Below are 23,294 nucleotides of genomic sequence, written 5' to 3'. Positions count from 1 at the left end.
ATTGTGTGCTTGAATTATTTTTAACTAAATCATTTTTGGAAAAAGCATACAATAACAAGAAATTTGTTTCTTTAAGGAATATAAGATAACTTTTAAAATACTATATATGCATTACATACTATGAATGATATTGATTAGAATATATTGCACATTTTGTATTAATTTCTGAACCAGATAGGGGATTAAGAAGAATCAGGAGAAATGTGCTTTAAAAAATGTGTGTATGTGTGTGTATATATATATACACACACAACATAGTCTGTATATATAGGCACATACATGACTTATTTAAAATGAACTAAAAATGTACAGTAACCATAGTATGTACATTTAGTAAGTATAAACATGCATTTATATTTCAAAACAGTGTGGGTATATGAAAGGCTAAGTGTGAAAGAATAAACTGAGAACATTATTGATAAACAGCTAATGTAAATTAGCTATCTGAGAGACAGATTTGCCTATAGACAGATTTGTAGGAAAAAGCTTGCTTTCCTTAACATTTGGCCCTGCAAATAGATTATTCATTTATATAGCTGTGATTACTCCCACAAATGCCTCTAGATGGTATCGTGGGCATGTGGAACTGCTGCCAGGTCTGCAGTGACTGGAAACCATCGAGAGCACATGCATAACAGCAATTAAAACACTTGTGGAAGTCCCCAGCATGAGACTCACCTGTGTGCAGTAGGAGAAGGGTTTTCTGCAGGCTGGATTACACTGCCGGATAGCAGCAGGGCGTGCCTGAGGGGAACAGCCGCCTGCAAAGGAGATCCCACCATCATTTGCAGATTTTTCTGATAAACATTACATATTTTTTTCTCTCTGGCCCTGGCCACTTTGTAACAATATTATGTTTTATTTCCATTTGCTGACATGTGGCCCAATCTTATTTTATTGTTTACTCCAGGGAGGAGTGCTTGAGACAAGAGGCTCTGCTAACAAATGTTAGCAGTGGAGTTTTTATACCTGCTCGGTGGCAATGTAATTCTATCATGGCTATGCTTGAGGGCAAAGTCTGAGTGTGCCAGGATCAGTACAAAAATTGATGAAATCTCAATTAAAGTTGAGGAGCAGAAAATACATCTGCTTGAAGGCTGTTTCTCTGTATATTTTTCTCCAGCTCCTGAATACCCCAACTAGGCACTTACACCAATTGCCAACAACCAAATGCTAAAAGAATGCCCCTAATTGATTCACGGACCACAGTATCAGACATTTCGATATAAAAATGCATTTCAACCAGAATGCAGGCACACATACACACACAGTCATATGTAGACCCTGATGCATATTTTTAAGAGCAAAACATTTAAGCTACAGAAGAGTTAATCATGGATCTGACACAGTACTTGTAGGTGCTCATTAAATATTTTTGAGTAAATGGATGGAATGATGCCTCTATAATCTGAAAATCATTTACATAATAGTCATTCCTTTCTGGTACTAAGCTAAGAAGTTGCCATGATATTTGAGGGAAATATGTAAACTGTTATTTATGTCATAGTGGTTGCACTTACAGGTTACAACCTTTGCATTACTGTAATTGTTAACCAATTAATTACAGTTCATAATTTTGTAGCTAGCAAAAAGCTTTGGGCTTAAGATAGTGTAGGGAACAGTCAGATCTATGTTTTCCCTGGGAATGAAGCAGCTAAATTCTCAGTGCTACTTGAAAAATAAAACAAAATCCACACAGAATTTTTAAGAAACCCACAATCCAGAATTAGCACCTGGGTGTGAAATTGATTAATTGGGCATTAGTGGCAAATAACCACACCTTCCTGTGCTGCTAGCAGTGCTTGGACCGTGCGTTCCACTCTGTAAACCAGTGATCTTCAGAAGCATAGCATGGGCCGCCCTGTCGGAGGGACCTTCTTAGGAATTGGGAAGAAGTTCCCAGTTCGAATTTGATTACTTTATGCAACATTTTGTTTAAATTAAAACAATGAAATTTAGGTCTATCAATACTTAGCAGATGCAACTGGTAACCAAGCACATTTGCTAGCTGGTGGCCTGTGTCATGCACTGTGCACACAATGCTCGGTGCACAGTATCTGATAGGGTGACCCGTACCAGTGTGTCAATTCTTGGCATATTGCAGGTTATGTTTTCTGTGTTCCTGGCTAAGTAGATTTACAATATGTTTAGTTTTAACAACAACTTACAAAATGGGCAAGTAGCTTAAAGTAAATTATTGTGTGGATGAGCTATGGTTAAAGGAAATACCATTAATGCAAAAACAGGCAAACAATAAAAAGGAGGAGCTGACAATTCTGTTCCTATATAGAAAAGTAAAAATTCTCCCACCCCTACAATGGGCTTTTCAGCTTCAATACTAAGTAAAAAAAATGACATTTAACTTTCCCTGACAAGAAGACATACAAAAATCTTTGCAACTGTCAAAGAGACCATTTGTACAAATTGTATCCATTGTGGGAATGAGGAAATCGTTCTTCAGTCTATAATTGGATCAAATTCTCATGACCAGCATGATAGTAAAAAACTAAGTTTTCAGTGCATGAATACAGCATCTGTGATTTATAGCAAAAAGACTTCTGCACCATTAACCAATATTTTAATTTCTTTTATATCTTTATCAACCCTTTAAATTTCAAATTCTGTGTTTTAGAATATGATATATTAGAAAAGCAGTGCAGGAATATAATATGTTGAGATATGTCCTCAAAAACTTTTTACTGAAAAGTTACATGAGTTAAAATTTTTGAGACCATTGCTTTAATGTAGGATTGTTTTTACCAGTTTTTGTCTCAGATCATAATATTTAAGGAACAGTTATTGTGTTTCAGCTTATTTAAGTTGTCTGATATGAGTCTTCAAATAGAATTGTTTGCTTTTTAAGATGTAAAGGCCTAATGACAATTTGCTATGAAGATCATCTAATGTCACTTGCCCAGTCTATCCTTGCTTATAATTTGTAAGTGAATTCTCACACAGCCACACTCAGAGATCTTTCTGAAGTGCCCACATAATCTTAAATAGGAATACCTGTGACATTAATGCCATCTGAACGTTGGCACCATACAGTTCGTTCATTGTTGTTCCAAAGACTTGCCTTCCATGTGTAGTGATAACATTTGCCTCCTGCAAGTAAATATGGTAACAGCAGTTCTATTATACTTCACATAAAAATAGAATAAGCATTGATCAATCAAAGCTAAGAATCAAAAAGTGTTCTTGGTACCTGCACACGGGCGTGTTTCTAGAACCTGCTGGGGGCAGCTGTCTTGGTTCTCAAAAGACTGGATTATAAATGTCCTTGACCTAGACTGGCGACCTATTGTCTCGAAGCTTCTTCCATCAATGCAGGTTAATTCACATGTACTCCACTCTGACCATTCCGTTAAGTGGCAGTCCCCTGCAGGATTGGGCAGCACGGAGCAGGAGGAAAAAAACATGAAAACTGGTTGCTGACGGCATTTACGTGGACAGAGTTCACAGTGAGGTGCATGGTGATGGTGCAGTGATGGGGAGGGTTCTAGGTTCTTCACAGTCTACTTTGACCAATTTTCAAATTAGAAAGTACTAAGAAGGATGACATGATTTATGGTTTAATCTAGTTTAGCAAGAGAGTGCCAGAAACCAGATTGCTGCTACTTTGCTTCAAATCACAGTAGAATTATCTAGAGAACACTATGTGTCTGCCAGTGATAATAAACTTTTTAAAAGGTAAAGATTATAGTGCCTCAGTTTTCAAAGAGCAGCATAACATTGCAAAATGGATGTTCACAGAAACCATATGAAGAGAGTAAGATGCTGAAGTGGAGTATCTTTGGGCCTAATGAATGTTAAATAATATAAACACACATGCCTGTGTGCATATATACATACATATGTTTACATATATGTAAAATTCTGTATTATAAGGATATATAGGGTATATTAAGCAACTGTAAAGTTGTATTATTAGGATCAAAATTAAATCATACACTTCATGAAACTATATATTCATAATTAAATAGAACTTGACCACTTAACAAAGTATTTTCATAAACCGATAGCCTTACTTGCTCCTACCATGCCATCAGCCAGAGACTCATCCACTCAGGGATTCATCAGCACGTTTTGAGTGCTAGCTAATGTACAAAGTGCTGTTAAGTACTTTTTTCCTCTTGTCTACTTTGCCTCCATTGAAGCCATAGGTATATATCCAGAGTGATAATTAAAAACTTCTATTTTGATGAGAGCGCTTGTAGAAAAAACAGGTAATAGAAAATAAATGTAAAACTCACCATGATAGGCATTCCCAACAATTTAAGATGACATACCTGGGCAAGGCACAGAACAGAGCTGCTTCAGGAGGCTGTCCTGAAAGGGCACGTCTCCACACAGCGCCTCGTCGGCGCGGACAGCCGAGCGAGAGAGCGAACCATCGTGGACCATGCAGGAAAGGCTGCGGACCTGGACTCCATCTCCACAGTCTCCTCCCTGTGAGAGGAAAGGATACTGTCAGAATCACCCAAATAATGAGCATCTCAGAGCTTGGGCCGCTGCCACCTTCTGCCCAAGAAAGCCCCAATTGCAGATCTCGGCAGCTTCCTCTGCTGGGGGTCAGCTTTCAATTGTTGACAGGGAAGTGTCACCAAGCCGGTTTTCTAGAGCTGAAAGGGAAGCTGAAGTAGAAATGCAAATTTATGCCATAGAATTTGTGCACTCAGACAATAACAATTCATTTTGGAATTCAGCCAGAGCTGACTAAAAAAGAACTGCGATACCTAACTCATCTAGGTGTTTGTGATAAAATGGCCTGACCCATAGTCACTCCCCAAGATGGCATGTACAGCCACAGGACACACATTTCACTCTTACTTTCCTTGTTTTTCTTTTGTAGGGAATTCAGTACTTTCTCTTATGGATTAGGTTGGGGTTTCCAATAAAACACCGATTTTTTTCTCTATTGCCACAGAAGGTGTTTTCCAGCCATGCCTTCTGTGCTGAATAATGTTCTTCAAAGATATTTAATACAAATCCCACTCAGATTATGGTGAACAATTAGAAAAAAACTGTGCAGTGTCTCACAGAAACAGAAGCTTGGGATCAGAAGGCTCCTGGTGGTTATCTGAGCCAAGCATCTCCCTGAAGGAAGCGTTCCGGCAACATTTCTGGCAGATACTCATGAGATGAGTATTTTCTCCTCAGTTTCAGTCAGGTGCTCACACTTCAAAAGAAGTCCACTAGATATCTGGATAATTTTAGAAGATAGTTCTGTTTTTACATAAATGCTTTAGAAAACAGAGCCTAAGGCAAAGCTTTTGTGCTAAGGAGGTAAGACCACAGGATGAAGAGTGAAGGTGAAAGAACTGTAGCAGGAATGGAGGGCAAATACAAGGCAGGGCGTCACCACGCTGGCCTCGACTTCACAAGTGTGCGCAGCTGGGTTCTGGCCACCTGTGCAATCATCTAGACAGGCCACGTAGTGACACCACGCCTCCGGCCCATCCACAAAGGGGGAGGAGGACAGGACGGGAGAGGCATTTAAATGCCAGCTCCTCCTGGGGTCCTGTTTTCACTGGATCTCTCCCTTCATCCCAGGGAGTATTAACTCGCCTAAACTTCCAAGGTGTGATGACTCAGTTTCCACTGCATTCAGAAGTTGGGGGGAGAGCTAGAGCCTTCCTAACTACATGGAGTAGTTAGGAAGTGGGAGAAAGTGGGGCAGAGAGGGAGAGAGGGAGGGGGGATAGGAGGAGAGAGGAGAACATGTGCCTTTGTGCCTCTGTTGCAGCAGTAGGGGTGCTACAACCAACCCATTAACCCATCATTAGGTGACAGTAGATAAGTGTGCTCCAAACTGGGACACTGAGTTTCATCCCCTACTTATCCCTTCCCTGCTGCAGGACCTAGAAGCCACATTGGCTAGGCCCCGAACTTGCTGTAGCTCTGTGAAGGGCAGTGTAGTCAGCTAAAGCTGTGAGTGTGATCCAGGGCATGGAGCTGGTCCAGGGGCTCAGGGGCCTGCTGAGCACCAACCAGGTCAAGGCACAGTGACAGCAGCTGTTGAGTGTCAAGGGCAGTTTATGGACAGACAGCTGGAGGTACAGAATTTATAGTGCAACTGCTAAGAGAAATTCTTTATGTAAAGAAGTTAAGAGTCAGGCATATTGGCAAAAAAGAAAAGGTGTAACTTGGAGGAGGTCCAAACTGTAGCCACTTAAAGCCAAAAAATCTGAATGGGACAGGATGGGAGAGGAATTTAAATGCTAGCTTCTCCTGGGGTCCCAACTGTAGCCATGACATCCTCTTCTAGAGACGTTTTAAAGAGAATTATGATTTGTTTATCTAAGATGGCAATTCCCACACTTAATTTATCAGTACCTCATAATTGCTCTAATCACCTCTATGGCTGTTGTGAAACTGCCAAAAAAAAATGCTCCCTAATTTTGAACCTAAGGGCATGTTGGGGGAGATAAGTGGGGGCTCAAAATCAACTCACAGTAGATTCATTCAAAGCAAATGCTCTAGTAACTGTTCACTCCTTAAAGTGGAAAATAACTAAGTAAGTTGAATTTCTTTTGGGGGGTTTCTCTTTTGAAACTTTTTATTCCAAATGATGGCTCCACTGCAGAATCGTCCAAGGTATGTGTTTTGTTATAGAGTATCAGACTGCATACTTGGAGAGAAGAGTCTGGAGACACTGCAGCACATAGGAAATTAGAAATTACTGCTATTGCTCTCTAAAACCTCAGATGAGAGATGATGCAACTGATTAGAGTTTTGTTTGACATTCCAGGAGATGGAGTGTGAAGAAATGACAGGAAACAATTCTACGTTAGGGATCACTTCAGAAACCAAGACAGACAATAATATGCTCCTCATATGTATCCAGATTCAACGTTAATCTCTCATACCTTTGACAATAGCCACAATATGAAGAGAATCAGCATCAAAATGATAATTTCATTCATAAAGCAAGCATTCCCTCACTCTCATTCATGAGACTTTAAATACAAGGTACTGAAAATAGACCCAGTCTCAGAGCAAGATTGTCAACAGTTGGGATTCTCACTAACTCTCTACTCGTCAGATAATTAATGGATGTTCTGTATACTCAGAATTGGCATCTTCACCGGAAGGAGATAGGCAGATGGTGCTAAGAGTCATAATCACAGTTTTCATAAACATTACAACTTACTGAGCTCTTAATTCATGTCAGGTATCTGCTAAATACTGTACAAAAACTATCTAATCCCTATCAAAAAACCCCAGCAAAATAGGTATTATTGCTACACCCATGATATAGGTAAGAAAAAAGAGGCCTGGAGAGTTTAGAGACTTGGCAAAAATTGCAGAGGTAGGAACTAGCAAAACCTTGACCAAAATTAGTCTTGTTAGACTCCAAAGTCTTAGCTCCTAAAACAGATTTATCAACATACGTGTGGATACATGTTATTGGCTGAGGAACTCAGAAAGAAAGAGTTAGGAAACAGTAAGAAAGTAAGGCATGAGAATCAATGCTTCTTGTCATTCATTTCTTTCCACATAAGATGGTGCCAGGATGGGCACATCCACGGTGCTCTCCACTACTGCCTCTTGTATGGTTTGATACATTAAATGGTGGTGTCATCACCTTAAATAGCTCCTCCATTCGCAGTGAATGAGCTCCCAGCCTGTATTTGGGACGTTAGAACTTGACAGAACAAGTTGATGCAAGGGCAACTGTCAAACAGGCATTTGTCTTTTGTGTGCAAAGGCCCAGGTGTATTTTTTTATCAGTAATTCCAGAAACTCAACTTACATATAAATTCAAGAAAAGGAAACTCACTGAAAAGTACTGTGCTGTTTATCTCTCAGAGAGTTCATAATTAGGCTTCTGGAAAAGCTGAAATGTAATTGGAACTCAGGAAACACTCAGCTCAAATATCACTATGATTCCCTTTCTCTTTTGCCTCTGCTCTGCTTTTTGTGTGTGTCACCTTTTTTGTTCTTTCTTGCATCTGAGTGACTGACTTGTCTACAAGGCAGGAATATGTGGCAGCTAAGAGTTCCTGAATACAGCACTTTTCAAACAGCTTTAATTCCATTGCAAATTCTCAGGGAAGAATGCTAATTGTCCCTGACTGGGTAAGGTGCCCACCCCAGAGTAATTAACTGCAGACTTGTTTTTTGAGAGCACTGTGTGGATTAAATCTCCCAACTAGAAGGATAGTGAATGGGAATAACCTCATCTAGAAACCTGAGGCAGCTCTGAAGTTTCTGCATACATCTGCTCCTGGTATTGCCAAGGCCTCCATGCCTGGGGATGTCCAATGGGTGCTACAACCCCAGGCCCCTGCCAGCACTTCTACAGGAAATGTTCACAGCCCACCACTCTTGCTTGTGTGGTTCATGCAAAAGCTCAGTGTGTGACAGCAAAATGAAACTTACATTGGCCATTTCTCCATAATGTTCCCATAGGACAAGTTGGCCAACTTGTATAAAAAAAAGAAAAGCTCCTGCTATCTGAGAAGGAAAAAGGGAAGCACAGAAGAACAGGTAAGGCACAGAGGCACCTGTAAGCCTGATGAGACTTGGAGCATGGAGTCTGTTAGTGCTCCATCCTCTCTTCTTCCTTCCTTTTTTCCCCATACGCTGCAGTGGGTTCCTTAATCCTTTATTTTCTCTACTCTGTCAACAGCTATCATAATTACAAGGAAAAATATTCCTCCCATTTTCTTAATGGTAAGTGATTTCAGGCAGCATTTAGTATTGATATTTAAAGCCATTAGGCTACTATTGAATTAATTAGCAGGGTTACCTTATTTTTTGTAAAAAGGAGGCTGAACAAATGTACCACACATTTCTGTTCCTCTGGGACTTATTAAAATACATGGGCATTTAACTTCTGCAAGAGAATAATGCCGCATGACAATGTCATCCTGGCGGGAACACTAAACATCTCTATGAGAATACTCTGCAGATTTCTCAGTGCATAATCAAAATTACTGTTACCTCATTAACCTAGGCTTTGGAATACAAACTGAAGGATAAACTAGTAAAATCAGAAAACAGAGAAAAATCAATGTGCTTTTTTCTTACACAAGAAGCCAAAGAGAAAATGCGTGGAGGATATCTGCTGATCCAGCAAAAGCTCTGGGTATATGATATATTATGATGTCGCTAGGCATTTATATTTCAGGTCAATAAAAACGTAATCATTGAGGAAAATGTAGTAACCTTGGTTCATGTAATGATGTTAAAATATAACTTTCATATATTTTTGGTTTTCTGCCCATATGCAAGATTTTGTCTGAGCCTAAGAGTGCCTCTTTAAGAGATGCAATCTGCAGCAAGCCATGCATTTACATAGCATCAAGATTTTGCCTAATTAAATAATACTTTTACAGAGTTCTTTAGGATGCCAAAGAGAGTGAAAGTCTCATGACCTGGCCTGTTATAATCAGTGCCTAATGAATAGCTGTTTACTTCCCTAGCGCTGTCACTCTCCATGAGATTAAGTGATTTGGTTGTATTTTTCCATGTCTTCCATTGCATAAAAATACATTGTGCCAGACTCCTGGTGTGTGAAATGTGTTCTTTTAATGCCAAGGAGTGAAAAGACAGGTGCTTTGGACATACTGAGAAGCATTTCTCCAAGTGTCATTACGTGACCCACCTCCAATTTACATGCAGACCAGTTGCCCAGCACCCAGCTGTAGCAGGGGGTCACTGGGCAGGTTTTCGACTGGGTGAGCTCTGTGGGGCACAGCCGTCCTTCTCCTTGGGTTGGCATAATGATAAATCGAGTCCGGCTCATTTGACCTAAGAAGATAAGGAAGATGTCAGCATTTCCGTTAGAGTTTGGCTTAGAAAGAGAATTAAAGGATAGAATGTTACCTTAACATGTGTAAATTTTCATTACAATACACTTAACTTTGTCATGTCTACCTTTCATTTTTTCTGCCATTTTAATTAGGTTTCTATTGAGAAACAGGTTATCTAATGTTTATGGAGCTGAAACTGTCTAATACTTCTTTAGTCTTTCTAAGTCTAAACTCTGTATTGTTGCCAAATAGACTGATTCTGTAAACAATGGCAGAATGTTAACTCATTCAACAAATATTTACTGATTAAGCTCTAGTATGATCCAGGTATCCTGTGTCCTAGGGATACAGGATGAAATTACCAGATATGCCTTCTGCCCTCACAGACCTTCTATTTTCAGTCAGGGTCACAAATATTAAGCAAAAATAGAGGTACATCTTCTTTACTAGGTTCTAAATTAACAAATAAAGTAAAAATTACACACAATCCAAAGTGCCCTAGAAAATTCTCCAGGAAGGTGCCATCCCAAGCTCTCAATAATATCTCTTCATTAATTCAGCATGGACAATTTTCCTAAAGTTTAGGACCAATTAATTTTTTTCACTGAGTACAAGATTAAGTTGTTGGCTTATATGAAGGAGCCATCTGCTCCTACTGGCATTCCATTTCATAATGAAAAAAACTGGCTAATAAGAATAGCTGAGGACAGGTCAGAGGTCCCAAGGCATCTCATGCCCATTCCTAGGCATCAGGTCACAAGCTCATTAAGTGGCGTAGTGGATGGAATTTAAATGTCTGTGTTTCCTGTTTCTCTCTCTCCCCCTCTCCCCCAATCAATCTCGTCCTCTTTCTTTTACTGTTGATGGGCCATGTGAATATAGTTCATCTCTATTAGTTACTTGTGAAAATGATGTACTTCCGTTGTTGCTATAAAGTTCATTATGTAACTGTCTTTGTGCTAAATACTAATGGAAAGCAGAGGTTTCTGTGAGAGCATGTTATGGGGCTACATCCCAGTCTGGAAAATAATCAGAGAAAGTTTCCTCAAGTAGCTGAACTTTAAGCAGAAATCTGAGGGGGTCAGCCAGACAAGATGAACAGACAGTGTCCCACACAGAAGAAAGCATGTGAGGAGGCCATGAGATGCAAAGAAGGAGAACACTGTTGAGGACCAGATGTAAGGCTAATGTGGCTGGAGCAGAGATAGCTAGAGGAAGATAGAAAACTGCAGTAATGCTGTTAAATGCTGTTGAAAGTGCAGCCTTTTAGTAGCTGTGAATGATTCTAGATTTACACCTTAAGAGAAATGAAAAACTAGTGATGACTTACTTCTACGTAGAATTCACCTGAAAGCCCTGGGTAGGAATAATTCCCAGATGCCTTCAAGTTCAGACATGGAAAGGTGACTCACACTGTCAGTGGACAACATCTCTGACTGGCCACCAGAATATTTTTATAGATTTGATGATAAACTAATTCTCTCAGAGAAGACCTTGAAGAAAACTAGTTCTAATCACTGCATTCTTGAAGTTCCTTAAGGTTTGGGCTTCTGTCTCTAACATGGTATACTTCACATGTATGAAGCACTAATTGAATATCTGCTTAATTCTCATTATCATAAATTGTCTACATGATACCTGGTATCTGAAACTGTGTGATGGTGTAACAATAGGTGTAACAATGTTATTGAGCAAGTACTACATGCTAGGCAGTATCCTAGATATATACACAGACATCACATATTCATAACAATGCTAGAGGGAAATTCTCTTATTTTTTCATATTAAGATAAGGAAGCTGAGGCACAGAGTTTAAGTCACTTGTCTGAGATCAAAAACCTACTAAGTTGTAGAATAGGATTCAAAGCCAGAAAGTTTTACTCCAGAGGCTGTTGTATGAGCCATGAGGTGAGAGAGCAGAGATGACTGTCTAGGACTTTTATGGGAAACATAAAAGAAATGTAGGATGGTGGTAAAATTTGAGTCAGAAATAACATGGGCTTGGTGAAAAGCAGAAATTACCCATTCTGCATCCTTGTACGCTGAGTTCCTGTGTGGAACATATGTGTTTAGACAGCTGTTCCTCCCAGTGTCACTCAAGTCAAATGATACAGGTCAGACATCATTTGCTTTGTGATCTCTGCTTGATGAGCACACTTGGCCTAACATTTTGCATTGTTCTTGCTTAAATACTCTTCAGTTTTATAATAATCTTGATGTTTATTCTTTTGACGTAAATACCTATTACCCTAATGTCATTATGTTGTATTCAGTTCCATCCATCTTTGCAAGAATAATAACATGTAGTGCCGCCTTTATCACAGCCAGAAAGGCTCTCTTTCATTATAACCAAATGACTTCAGGGCTGTTCTTGGATTGATGGCATGCAGATGGCCATTAGTTTAGAGCTATTTTATTTATTTCCATTAAAGTGATAGATATCTTCTGCTGGACATAGAGGTGTGGGGGAATGTAATGAATTCAACTGAAAAAAAATGATGCTATTATTTTTTGAAATAATGAGACCTTAAAACCATTCATTGACGCACAGCCATATGATTTCTCTGCTTTTTGCCATCCACAAAGGTATTATTTTCAAACAATGTTGATTACTACCAAGAATACATTTTTAAAACAAAGGAGCTTATAATAATTCTACATTTTGAGGTATATTGTCATGTTTAATTGGCTAATATTAAAATCCAATAAAAACTATTGCTCATAAAGGCATGAGGTAAAGGTAACTACTGGACCTGCTGTTCTGTGGGGGTACCTGATGTATTTTAGTAAGTTCCTTTTCTTAAGTCAGGAGTACTTGGTTGCGTATATTTAATAGTCAGAGAAAGTACCCCTGAGATCAGTCACTCTTTCACAGATCCTAAAGTTGTAAATATAAAACCTAGCTAGCTACATGGATACAGATGTTGTCAACAAGAAGGCCTGACATCTCCAACAGTGGTGGCCTAGCACTACCAGGGAGTCCAAATACCAGACTGGGTGGAGTATTCATCTAAGCATCTATCTCTCAGCAAAGGAGCCTGAAGGAATTGTTTGGTGATAGTGAATTTTCACATGAAGGAGGAAAGCAGTGGAGAATGTGGTCAAAGATATTTAAAGTTATAATGTAACATAGAATATGTGTGGAAGAATTTCAAAGTACCTGACATATGGTGAAAAGAAACCTGGACTTGGCATCAATGTTCTTGAGTTGGAAACAGCGCTCTCAAATTAAAAGCTAGTGGATGATGTGACTGCATGAAAGTATTTTAAGTCCTCTGATCATGATTTTCCTCTTCAGTAAAATGCAATCAAGTATATATAAAGTTATTATCTGAGGATAATTCACACTGGGAAATGACACTTAAAAGTGAATCTTTTTAAAAGGGGAATTGAATTATTTTTAATAATACAAAATGTCTAAATGGATCATTTTCTGAAACTGAAAAGTATATAAGTGGGTTTATTTTACCTGATATCAACCAAGTATGCAATCAATATTAGGACAAAGAATAAATCAGCTATTGATATTTCTTTCATGATTGTATGATTACCCTATAAAAGATCCATTGTTGCACAACTGGTTTTGCAGTTTGATCACAGTCTTTGGCCTGTACATCACTTTGCATCAATTTTCTCAAGATCTCCCTTTAATCTCTGGTGTATGAACTGCTCCATTTTGTGCTCCTTTGCTGTGTGTTACACATTCCATTTGCAGCTAGAGACTGACCCAGAAACACCCAACACAATGACAACATGTGCATCAACAGAGAAGGCTTGTTCCCTGGGGGATGGCTTTACAAGTGGTCAGTTCATTAGAGAATATTTTGATATTAGGATGGGTTTTGCTGCCTAAAGAACTCACAATTATGGTGAGTCAGGCAAAGATTACAGAAATGATGATGACTCCTTGGACTTAGACTGGTGACATGACTCAAAAAATACCATATATAAACCACCTTCTAGCATATCTAAAATACATAATCTAAAATACTTATTAAACTTTAATATTTTAATCATTTTTCTAACAACTAGTATTTCATATCAATTTCTAGAACTTGCCCTGGAACAAGTCTATAATGGGTATATAAAGCACACTACCTCTATTCTTGGGCTTAGATTGTTAAGTACACACAACTGAAATCCATAATTTCGGCCTGGTCTCAACCCACCGAGTCCCCATGCCCTAGCCTGGGCTCCTTTAGCCTGAGTGAGTGAGTGAAGGTCATTGTCATGATTCCCACCTGAGAAGAGGATAGTTTCTTGGATACTTTCTCTGGACTCTTGCTTGGGTTTATTTCATGTTTTTCAATAAAAAGCATAAAATATGGGACTAGGAATCTATTTGTAACATGAATTCAATAGTAGATCTAGACAGTATGCTTAATCAGCAATACCAATGAGATGCAGAAACAGAAATTGCATCTATTCATCTCCTCTTCAGGTTATAAAAGAGGGAAAAGCACTGTCTACCAAGTATGCTGCTGATTTAATAGAGACCCAAATTACGGTCGGGTAAGTTTGCTAGCAATTCTTTCTGAGCCTTTTCCTCTCCTCTCTTGAGGAATATTGGGAACATTACGAACAACAGTGATATTAGGTCTACTATTATAAATTAGCAATACTTAAACGTTCAATGAAAGGAAAGGATTGCATGGGAAGACCTCCAGATAAAAACAGACAGGGGGGCATACTAGTATAACACACACACACACACACACACACACACACATATTCCCCACAGAGAAACCAGTACTGGTACCTGCGTAGGCTTAAAGCATGTTGAACCAGGTCACATGCCCACTGAACTCAGCAGCAGTCAGATTGCACTCTGAGAGTCCACTGACAAAGGGGATGTGGAAAGTTTTAAGCAGTAATGATCTCTCAAAACTGGTTAAGTAATTGTCAACGTGTATGTTCCTAAGAGGAAATGGAGTGAAATGCAATGGTTCTCTGTTCTGACCATACTTTCAGATCCAAGTAGCCAGCTGCCATGCACCTTCACAGTGACTTCCTTTCAACAATGGTTCTGTGGCTGTGACACATGGAAATTGAATTAATGGAAAAGTATAGTTGTGATAGCTCTGGACAATTTGAATATGACCCGGGCAAACAATGCAAAGTAGGTGTGTAGGGGAAAATGGGTACGTAAGTACAAGAATAGTAAAGCAATGAAGAATATACCTATTTAACCTTAAATGAGTCATGAAATCAAACATCTGAGCAATTAACATGAACATACCTCTAAACTCCAGTGCACTATAGATACATAAATACAACAGCAGTATATGAAGTGACAGAGCTTATAACATGGAAAAATGAATATTATTACTGGTTTGCTCTTGGGCATTATTTCTTTTAAACAGGAGTTGAGTTTTCAAGGCATACACCCAGTTTTGGCAGGGAATGCTCTTCCAGAGCCGAGACCTACAACGGGTCAGCTAACTTACCTCCTGAAGGACAGGGTTCAGTGTCAGTAACCTCTATGCTGGCCTTTCTTTCCTGATGTGCACCCCAAAATTATGTTATTGAGTAAAATGGTTCCTTTTTTAAGTATTTCCTCCTATAGATTTATTCTTAGTTTTTAGGTACCTGCTACCTAATATTAGTAGCAAATATTAGCAGATGGCAAAATAAAGGAAAAAGAAGCTAAGGGATACTTAAAAAAGCTCAATAATAGCTGATCATGTCAATCTATTAAACAGTTTTAATCATATGTGTCTGTATTATGGTTAAGGCAATTTATTGTATAATACCTTTTGTCATTATAAAATATTCCTTATTTTGGAGGGGAGGGATTAAATTAATTGAGTGAATACAGTGTGATATGGCGTAGAGATGATACAGCGTATTTTTGCTTAGTTCTCTTCCCTTCCCCACTCTTCTTTCTTTGCTCACCCCCCTCAGAGCACCTGCATGCCCCCCCAAACCCACCAAATAAACTATTTCAACAAAAATCTCAGTCTCAGGCTTTGGTTCAGACACACTTACTAATATTTTCATTTTCTATGCAATAAACTGAAGCTCAGAGAAGTTAAATAATTTTTGTAAAATCTCACAGCTAAGAGGATTGGAACAAAAATTTATCTTGCTGCAAAGGCATGTGCTTCCAACAGATCTCATCTGGTCCATGGCAGGTATCAGCTTCTATGCTGATGAGCCATTCGGTCACTTGAATGAGTTTGAGTGCACTTTGGCCTACCTCTGCAATAAATGTATGACTTGTTTTCACACATTTCAAAACTTTCTCTAGTAAAAAGTCATTAAAATTATGGTACTAACATCTTCCTCTGTGATAATTCTGTATTTGCTTTTGGATAGTTGTCAGAATAAGCTTTTCATAGTAAATTAGCTGAGTCCCAGACACGACAATCTATCTGGGAGTGAGGTCAGGACAAACCACAGCATCAAAGGCATGGGATAGGTCTTTAAAGGGCAAAAAAGCAGGTCCCTTTGGCTTGGCTGGAAATACAGAGCTCCTGACTTCTCTGTGGTAGAGTGTGTATGTTCTAGCCACTTATCTCCAGTTCTGTTGTCCATGATTGACTTTCAGTCCCATTAAACCCTAACAATACTTGATGAATCACTGTAAATACCCATATACAGAACTACCCCTAGGAAGAGCTCGCTGGGAACGCAGGAAGAGAAGGTCAGAGAGAGTGATGGCAATCCTGGAGCACCTCTGTCCATCAGTCACACATTCCCTATCTGTAAGATTGGGCATATGCCCATTAGGTGGGCTAGATAACAAGCAACAATATTGATTATGATACAGGCATACAGTTAGGAGGCTTAAAATTCAGAGGAACTTCTTAAAGCCCTTATCACCCTTTGTTCCAATCTGAGGTCCATTTCCTCTGCTTACTCTTAAATATAAATTATTCTATAAATTATGAGAAGTTTTATAAAGTTTTATAACCCAGGGCAATGTACATAACACGAACATCACAAATACAGTGTCAGATGCAAAGGGGCATAGTGGGACAAATGGGGCTTTGGCAACACCTGAACCCAAGTTCCAGTCTTTCCTCCACAGCTGACCAGCTGCCTAATCTTGAGTGAGTTACTTATTTGCCTATCACCTCACCTGTAAATTTACATTAAAACATCATAGGACAATTGTAATGAATTACTAAAGTATTTCCAGCACCAATAATTGTGCCTTTGACCAACAGATATTGAAAAAGTAATTACTCTAATATTTTATCATATTACATATAAAAATATAGTGTGAGTTCTGCAAAGATTAGATCCAAGTCCTACAACTTGCTGTTGGAAATAACAGCTCTAAAACTGGTTATCTGGTTTCTTGTCTAGTCTTTTGTCTTTTGCATTCTGTAACTTAGTTTCTTGTTCTGTTGTCATAGGAACTAATTACTTGGTGCAATAAATAAGTTTAAATTGTTATAACTAAATGGCTGTGCCCTATCAAGGATGCCACATTGATCACATTTTATATAGCCATTAAATAATGAAGGTCACTGGCTTGCCTTTGAAATCCAAAGAGAAAAAGAAAAAAAGAAGAAATGAAAAAAAAATATGGAAATCACCAAGTTGCAGTGCTTTGGAGGTAGTACAAAACTATTTTTTCATTATGGCCTAGAATTGACAGAAATTATATGACATCTGGGAAACACAAAAGGCAGGCTGGATTACACAGTACAGAGAAATATTATAAACTCATATACATTGAATTAAAAATATGAAATAGAAAAAAGCAGTCTGTGGTAAATAACATTCTTATAATGTTATTAGTTAAATAATTATGAATAATGCATGATATGCTAAATTTAGGGAGTTTTACATTTCACTGGACTGATGAAAATTCAACAGACAAGGAGCATGACTAATCCAAATATTAAGCTCTTCCATTACAAGCTTTGATCTTTGAAATCTATCGAAAAGATCCCTTAGCGGAAGCTTAGAATCAGTCTCCAATGTGAACTAAATTGGATTCAAACTGTTCTGACCTTGAAATCTTTAACACAATTAGAAAGTATATGCCAAGCATCAGGTGTACATTAAAGCAGCAGTCCAGATGCTAGGAAAAGAAAGAGCTCATCTCAAAATTTCCCATCAGATCACTGTACTTTTGTGGGTGTGATGGGAAGTGGCTTGTGCAGAGGCACTGGGGATGCTGGCATACATACTCAGTGCCTGACCACCCAGGGAATTTGTAAACTGAGACAATCCTGTGAACGTTTACCTGTGATAATGAAGTTAGGTGGGGGCTGCAAGTATTAAGATCAGACTCCTAGGCAACATGCTTGCTTACTTTAATGTGACTAAAGAAACTCTATTTCTGCTGTGGTCTCTGCCCCACTCCCACCACCATTTGGAAAAAAGAAAGTGGCTCCTGCAGAAGGCAGTGGCTGACATGCTCTCTTAGAAGACCCAAGGCACACATGTTTTTCAATGATGGTTTCCAACCTTTCTCAGCTCTGGAGTTTGGTGTCTTTTAATAAACAGGTTCATCTGTGCAATACATTCTTGCTTTTGATTATTGCTGTTTGCTTGTTGCATTTCAGTCATGCTGCATTAGGATTAAGGCATGATTTAAATACAGAATTCTCTCATTTTAGAAACATTACAGTGTGCCAGGGGGGTGATGATCCAAGGAGAGTGGTGCTGTAAGATTGGAGCTGGAAGGCTGGAATAGGGCAGGAGTTTGGGGGCTAGTTGGGGCAGCATCCTGAGGGCAGATGTTTAAAAATTCCAGGGCCATGTGTCCTATTCTTTGTATTGTTCAATGTCTTTTTAAAGATTGAGGTGGGGAAACAATATAATTAGAAAAATACTCATTTTTCTGTTTTGTCCACAGGTCCTGACAGAGAGGCTTGAGACACACCAGGCAGTCAGAAAATACCTGGGAGATTGGAAAGTAATGCTGCCTCGTCACTGCATCCTGACATCAATATGATGCCAGCTATCACTGCCTCAGTGGCCTTTCTTCCCCCATTCCTCCCTCTCCTGCAAGATACTTGGTCCTCTCCATCATGTGACCTATATTTTCATTGCATTGAAGCAGTCATTAGCACACATGAATTTTTGTCTTTGCTCCCTTTCTTGTCATCAGTATCCAATTTTCCACTAGAATATTAGATTTTTTGAGTGAGGGGACTTTGCCTTGGATCCTGTTGGTTCCACACACAGAGAATCAGTTCCTGGGAGAAAGTCTGATGTTCAGAAAGTGGCCAGTGAGTATCTGTGATATATGACTAAACTTCTTCCCCAGCCTTGCCTCCAAAAGAACTCAAGATAGCAGGGTCACCATATAATTTATTTTCCACACTTCCACTTTTGACAATGAAAGAGGACACAATTAGGTGCCAGGATAATAGGTGCAAACTTTATAAATCTCTTTTGGTAGAATAAAGGAACAATGGAATACATATTCATTTAGATCACTAGAGGATTTGTCAGATACCAGAATTATGGAATATTTTTTAGAAGGCATTATTACATATGACAATTCAGGAGATAAAGACATGTAAAGATTAAGGATTCCCGAGAAGTTATCCTACCATGCCTTAGAAACTAGGCAGAGGGGATTATACCTAGTGCTGTGTTTCTGTGCCAATGGCTACTTCCAAGTGCTTTATGCAACTTGATTTCTCCAAGTAGTTAATTAACGTTGCTTCCCTACTCCTGTGCTTTAGTTCACACAATGATTTTCCTTAGCAAATCTTTGATTCTTTGTCTTTATTATTCTAAAGATTAGAAAAGACGAATTTAAGTTCAAACTCTAATGGCCTAGAATTCTCCAACAATGGGATTCCGATTTGGAAAAGTTGTTTGTTTCTAGCAAACTAACAGGGTCTGATGAGTCTACGGCCACTAACAGAACTTCTTGAAAAAATAAAGTAATATTTTACTAGTAAAGCAATAATTTGGGGTCTTATTTTTAAAGGTAGCAAAACACAGCAATCTGTCATGTTTCACTGACTTGACACAGTGGCAGAATTAGGATGGCAAGGAAAAAATAATAATATCCAGACCTGTCCCCTTGCATCGAACACATTCTTGGGTAATGGTACCTAAGACTTTTGTGTTTAGTTTGAGGGAGAGGAAATCAGACACTCATAGGGGTAAGCTGCCTTTGGGTTCATATTCAGCCTGCAAGCTCTTCCCCTTCATTTTCCTTGTGTTCCCAGAACCTCATGGGCAAAGACAAATATGAACTGCAATTCCTCCAATGTGCCAAGTATGGTGCTTCATGAGAACTGGGGGTACCCACACATGAAAAACCCAAAAAGGGTCTGCAGCCCCTTAGACAGGCAGGATTAAAGTTTATTCAGTGCATGCATGATAAAAGGAGGAGGAGGCAGTAATGGGGGTCATGGTAAGATGTTTCACATGAGGAAAGGTGCCAAGGTAGAAAGAAGCACACACTCAGGGATGTGATAAGACTGCAGAGCTTGTGGCTGTGGAGTAAACAGTGTAGGTCCCTGCTGACAGAGGAGCAATCAGTTTCCTTATGAAAGACATCACCTCTCATCTGTATGAGGCTTTACTAAATTTATCAACATGCATACCTGTTTGTTTACTGTCTGTTCTCCCTCAACTAGACTGTAGGTTCCATGAAAATTGGGAAATTGTCTTTTATGCCCAATTGCTGCATCCCCAACACACTGAACTATAAGTGCCACATAGGTATTTGTTTGCTGCATAAATGACCCATAAGCCAATAGGAAAATGATTATTCAGATGTGAAGTTTGAAAATATGCATGCATGGATTTTGAGTGGGATAAAAGGATAAGAGAAGATTGGGAGATGAGAGTAACTGAGTCTATGGAATAATCTTTGAAGGTCCTAAGAAGTCTCCAGTAACCCTCTTTACTATGGGTGGGTAGGGAGACAGAGGTGGCAGTTAGCGCACCATAAGCAGCCATGATGATGCAAGTTATTGTGTGAGGTGCCTTCATCTACTTCATGTCACTTAATTCCCGATCCTGATACAAGGCCTCTAATATGGGCATGAATTCCATTTTTAAAGATAAAGAAGCTGAGACTCAGAAAGATTAAGTAATTTGCCTCAATAGCTACAATTTTAACCCAGATTTACCAACTTTAAAGTGGATGCCCAACTGGAAACTTGACCATGTTGCCAAATCAGAATATTGAGGAACTTTAGATCAGCCACTGAAATCACGGTCCCAGGACTTACCTTGTGGATTCCTGAAGTTTTCTGCTAGCTCAGTTGTGCAGAAATGTCATATTATTGGGCATTATGGTTCCCATATTTTCATTTTGAGTGCTCTTTGCAAAAGTGGTTTTCAGTTTCCTTATCCACATTTTCCTAATACATATCCTGGCTACAGTTTTCAGCTCTGGCCTCACCAGGATCTTACAGCTGAGTTCACAGATAAAACCCTTTTTCCATGCTGCATCATGCCTCCGTTCCCCACACATTCCCAGCTAATCCAGGGAATTAACAAGCCCAACATACTCATTTGTGAGGAGCTTAGAAATGAGCCTATACTTTGTGCCAACAGTCTAGTCACAGGACTTCTAGAAAACTGAGTCCAAATATCACTGTTGGCTAATCAGATCCAGATCTTCGTATTTCCTCCTCCTACCTAATCCCATGATTCCTTCAATTTGTAATTCTTCCCTTATCCTCCCCTCCCTGGTGCTTGACTACATAGCAGGATATTTTCTTAGGTCCCTCCTCCAAATTTCTGACACTTACTTTGTGATAAATTATAGCTCTTTTTCAGGACCAGAGTCTTAACCAAAACCACAGCTCTTGCTGCTCTCATATGGACATATCCCAGTCTCAATTTTAGTCTGGTGTCCCCATTTTGCCTAACTTCTGAGTATTCATTGCCCCTGTATCCCTTGCCATTGTGCATTACTTTCCCACTGAAATCATGGGAACTTGCGGTAGTGACCCAAGTTTAAATCTGTTCACTCAAGATTTAAACTAGCTTTCCTCCGTGATGTAACCCTGTTGCTGAGAAGTGACTGGCCATCCAGAAATGACATTTCCTGCCCTACCTTCTTGCATTGAACCGGGAACAAGGGACTAAATTTTGTATGATAGGATATAGATGGATGAGGTGTATGGTATTTCCAACCCAGCCCATAAAAACCTCCACAGAGTCAACTGGATATCACCCTCCAGAGAAACTTGATCGACTATTTGAAGCAGAAGCAACACCTCCCTTTATGTGAGTGAAAAATTAATCTCCAGTCTATGATGCTGAACCACTGTGATTTGGGGGCCTGTCTGACACAGGAGCCAGCTTTACTTATATGATACATATCTCTTCTAAAAACCAAGGATTGGTTGAGCTTTTGACTCTCTGGATAAACACTGCCCCACAGGGTTAGCAGCCCCTCTGGTGTTTGCTGCTGTTATAAAGTCAGCTTTGCAACCTCTGCATAGACAGAAAGGACTGGTATGAGCCCAGGTTCTGTCTCTTCCCCTCTGGGTCGGCTTCATATTGCCTCCAGCTGGCCAACATGCTTTATGCCCATTTGTCACACTATGGCATACTGAAAGATACTTAAACCCTAAACTGCTTTGTGGGAACAAACATAGGGAGCCCAAATACCTCCATGGCCACAAGTCTGGGAACACTCTGTCCAGGAGGTCCACTTGGAGAGCTGACAGTTGACCATACATTCCACCAGGCAGGGAATGCTCATTCTCTGGGGCTTCTCCAAGTTGTGCTGCAGATGGAAATGAAGTAGGATTTTACTGGAGATATCACATCACTATCAAATCAACTCACTGTCCTTTTATGGGAAAGACTGCCCTTTATTCTATGATGATAATCTTCCAACATTTTTGTGAGGGAAAATATCCTTTCTTATATAAATTGGTGGCAATCATAGAAAACGGCTGTCCTTCCTTCACAAGATAGAAATTTTTCAGCCCAAATTTCTTTTTATAAAATCCTCCACTGTAAAATAGAAGTAGACCTGAAATTAGGAAATGGGTAAGGTGGTTACATGACACAGAAATCAGTCCTCACTTAGCCAGCAAGGAACAGTAGAACAACTCAGAGGTCAATTCAGGCACCCAGTACTTCCGGATGGGCCAGTAGTACCTAGAGAGCTTAAAGGTAACAGCTGGCCAGGCTAAAATAAAAGAATAAAACAAAATAAAAAACCCATCTAAAGTTCACTAAAAAGATCACTTAGGCTAGGAACATAATCTTGATCTTAATCATGGGAAAGTAAAAGTGGTGATATGGTTGTTTTCCTCTTGTCCTCTCTGAAACTAGCAAGAAGGAAAAACTACACATTTCCTAGTGGCCACAAATAAATGATCAAAGAAACTACAGAAAGAATAATGAAAAATTCTGTTATGGGACTCACACATTGTGTGCTTATTTAGGAAAACTTTGATGTTCAACACATGTTATATGTTAGCAATGTCCACACCAAGCTAAAATTAATGATTATAACAAGATTACTTACTCAGTGAGCAAAATAGAAATGACCACAGAGGTTCCATATTGAAGAAACATGGATACTCTAGTTAGGTTAATATTTTTGAACTTCCTTAAACCATTAGTCTCCAA

General features: G+C 39.2%; 1 protein-coding gene across 1 annotated transcript in view; it reads right to left on the bottom strand.

Annotated features, from left to right (window-relative positions):
* The window catches only part of THSD7B (thrombospondin type 1 domain containing 7B), a 905,223-nt gene that overhangs the window by 12,140 nt on the left and 869,789 nt on the right, over window positions 1-23,294 (bottom strand). The window contains exons 20-25 of the mRNA XM_037020802.2: window positions 22,320-22,437; window positions 9,614-9,759; window positions 4,290-4,449; window positions 3,206-3,379; window positions 3,010-3,105; window positions 679-761 (exon numbers count right to left, since the gene is read on the bottom strand). Of these exons, the coding sequence (XP_036876697.2) occupies window positions 679-761; window positions 3,010-3,105; window positions 3,206-3,379; window positions 4,290-4,449; window positions 9,614-9,759; window positions 22,320-22,437 (777 nt within the window). The remainder of the gene's footprint in view (window positions 1-678; window positions 762-3,009; window positions 3,106-3,205; window positions 3,380-4,289; window positions 4,450-9,613; window positions 9,760-22,319; window positions 22,438-23,294) is intronic.

The sequence above is a fragment of the Manis javanica genome, chromosome 7 (assembly GCF_040802235.1).
Source record: "Manis javanica isolate MJ-LG chromosome 7, MJ_LKY, whole genome shotgun sequence".
In the NCBI taxonomy this organism is placed as follows: domain Eukaryota; kingdom Metazoa; phylum Chordata; class Mammalia; order Pholidota; family Manidae; genus Manis; species Manis javanica.
The sequence above is the reverse complement of the archived record's forward strand: the minus strand, read 5'-3'. Positions and strand labels throughout refer to the sequence as shown.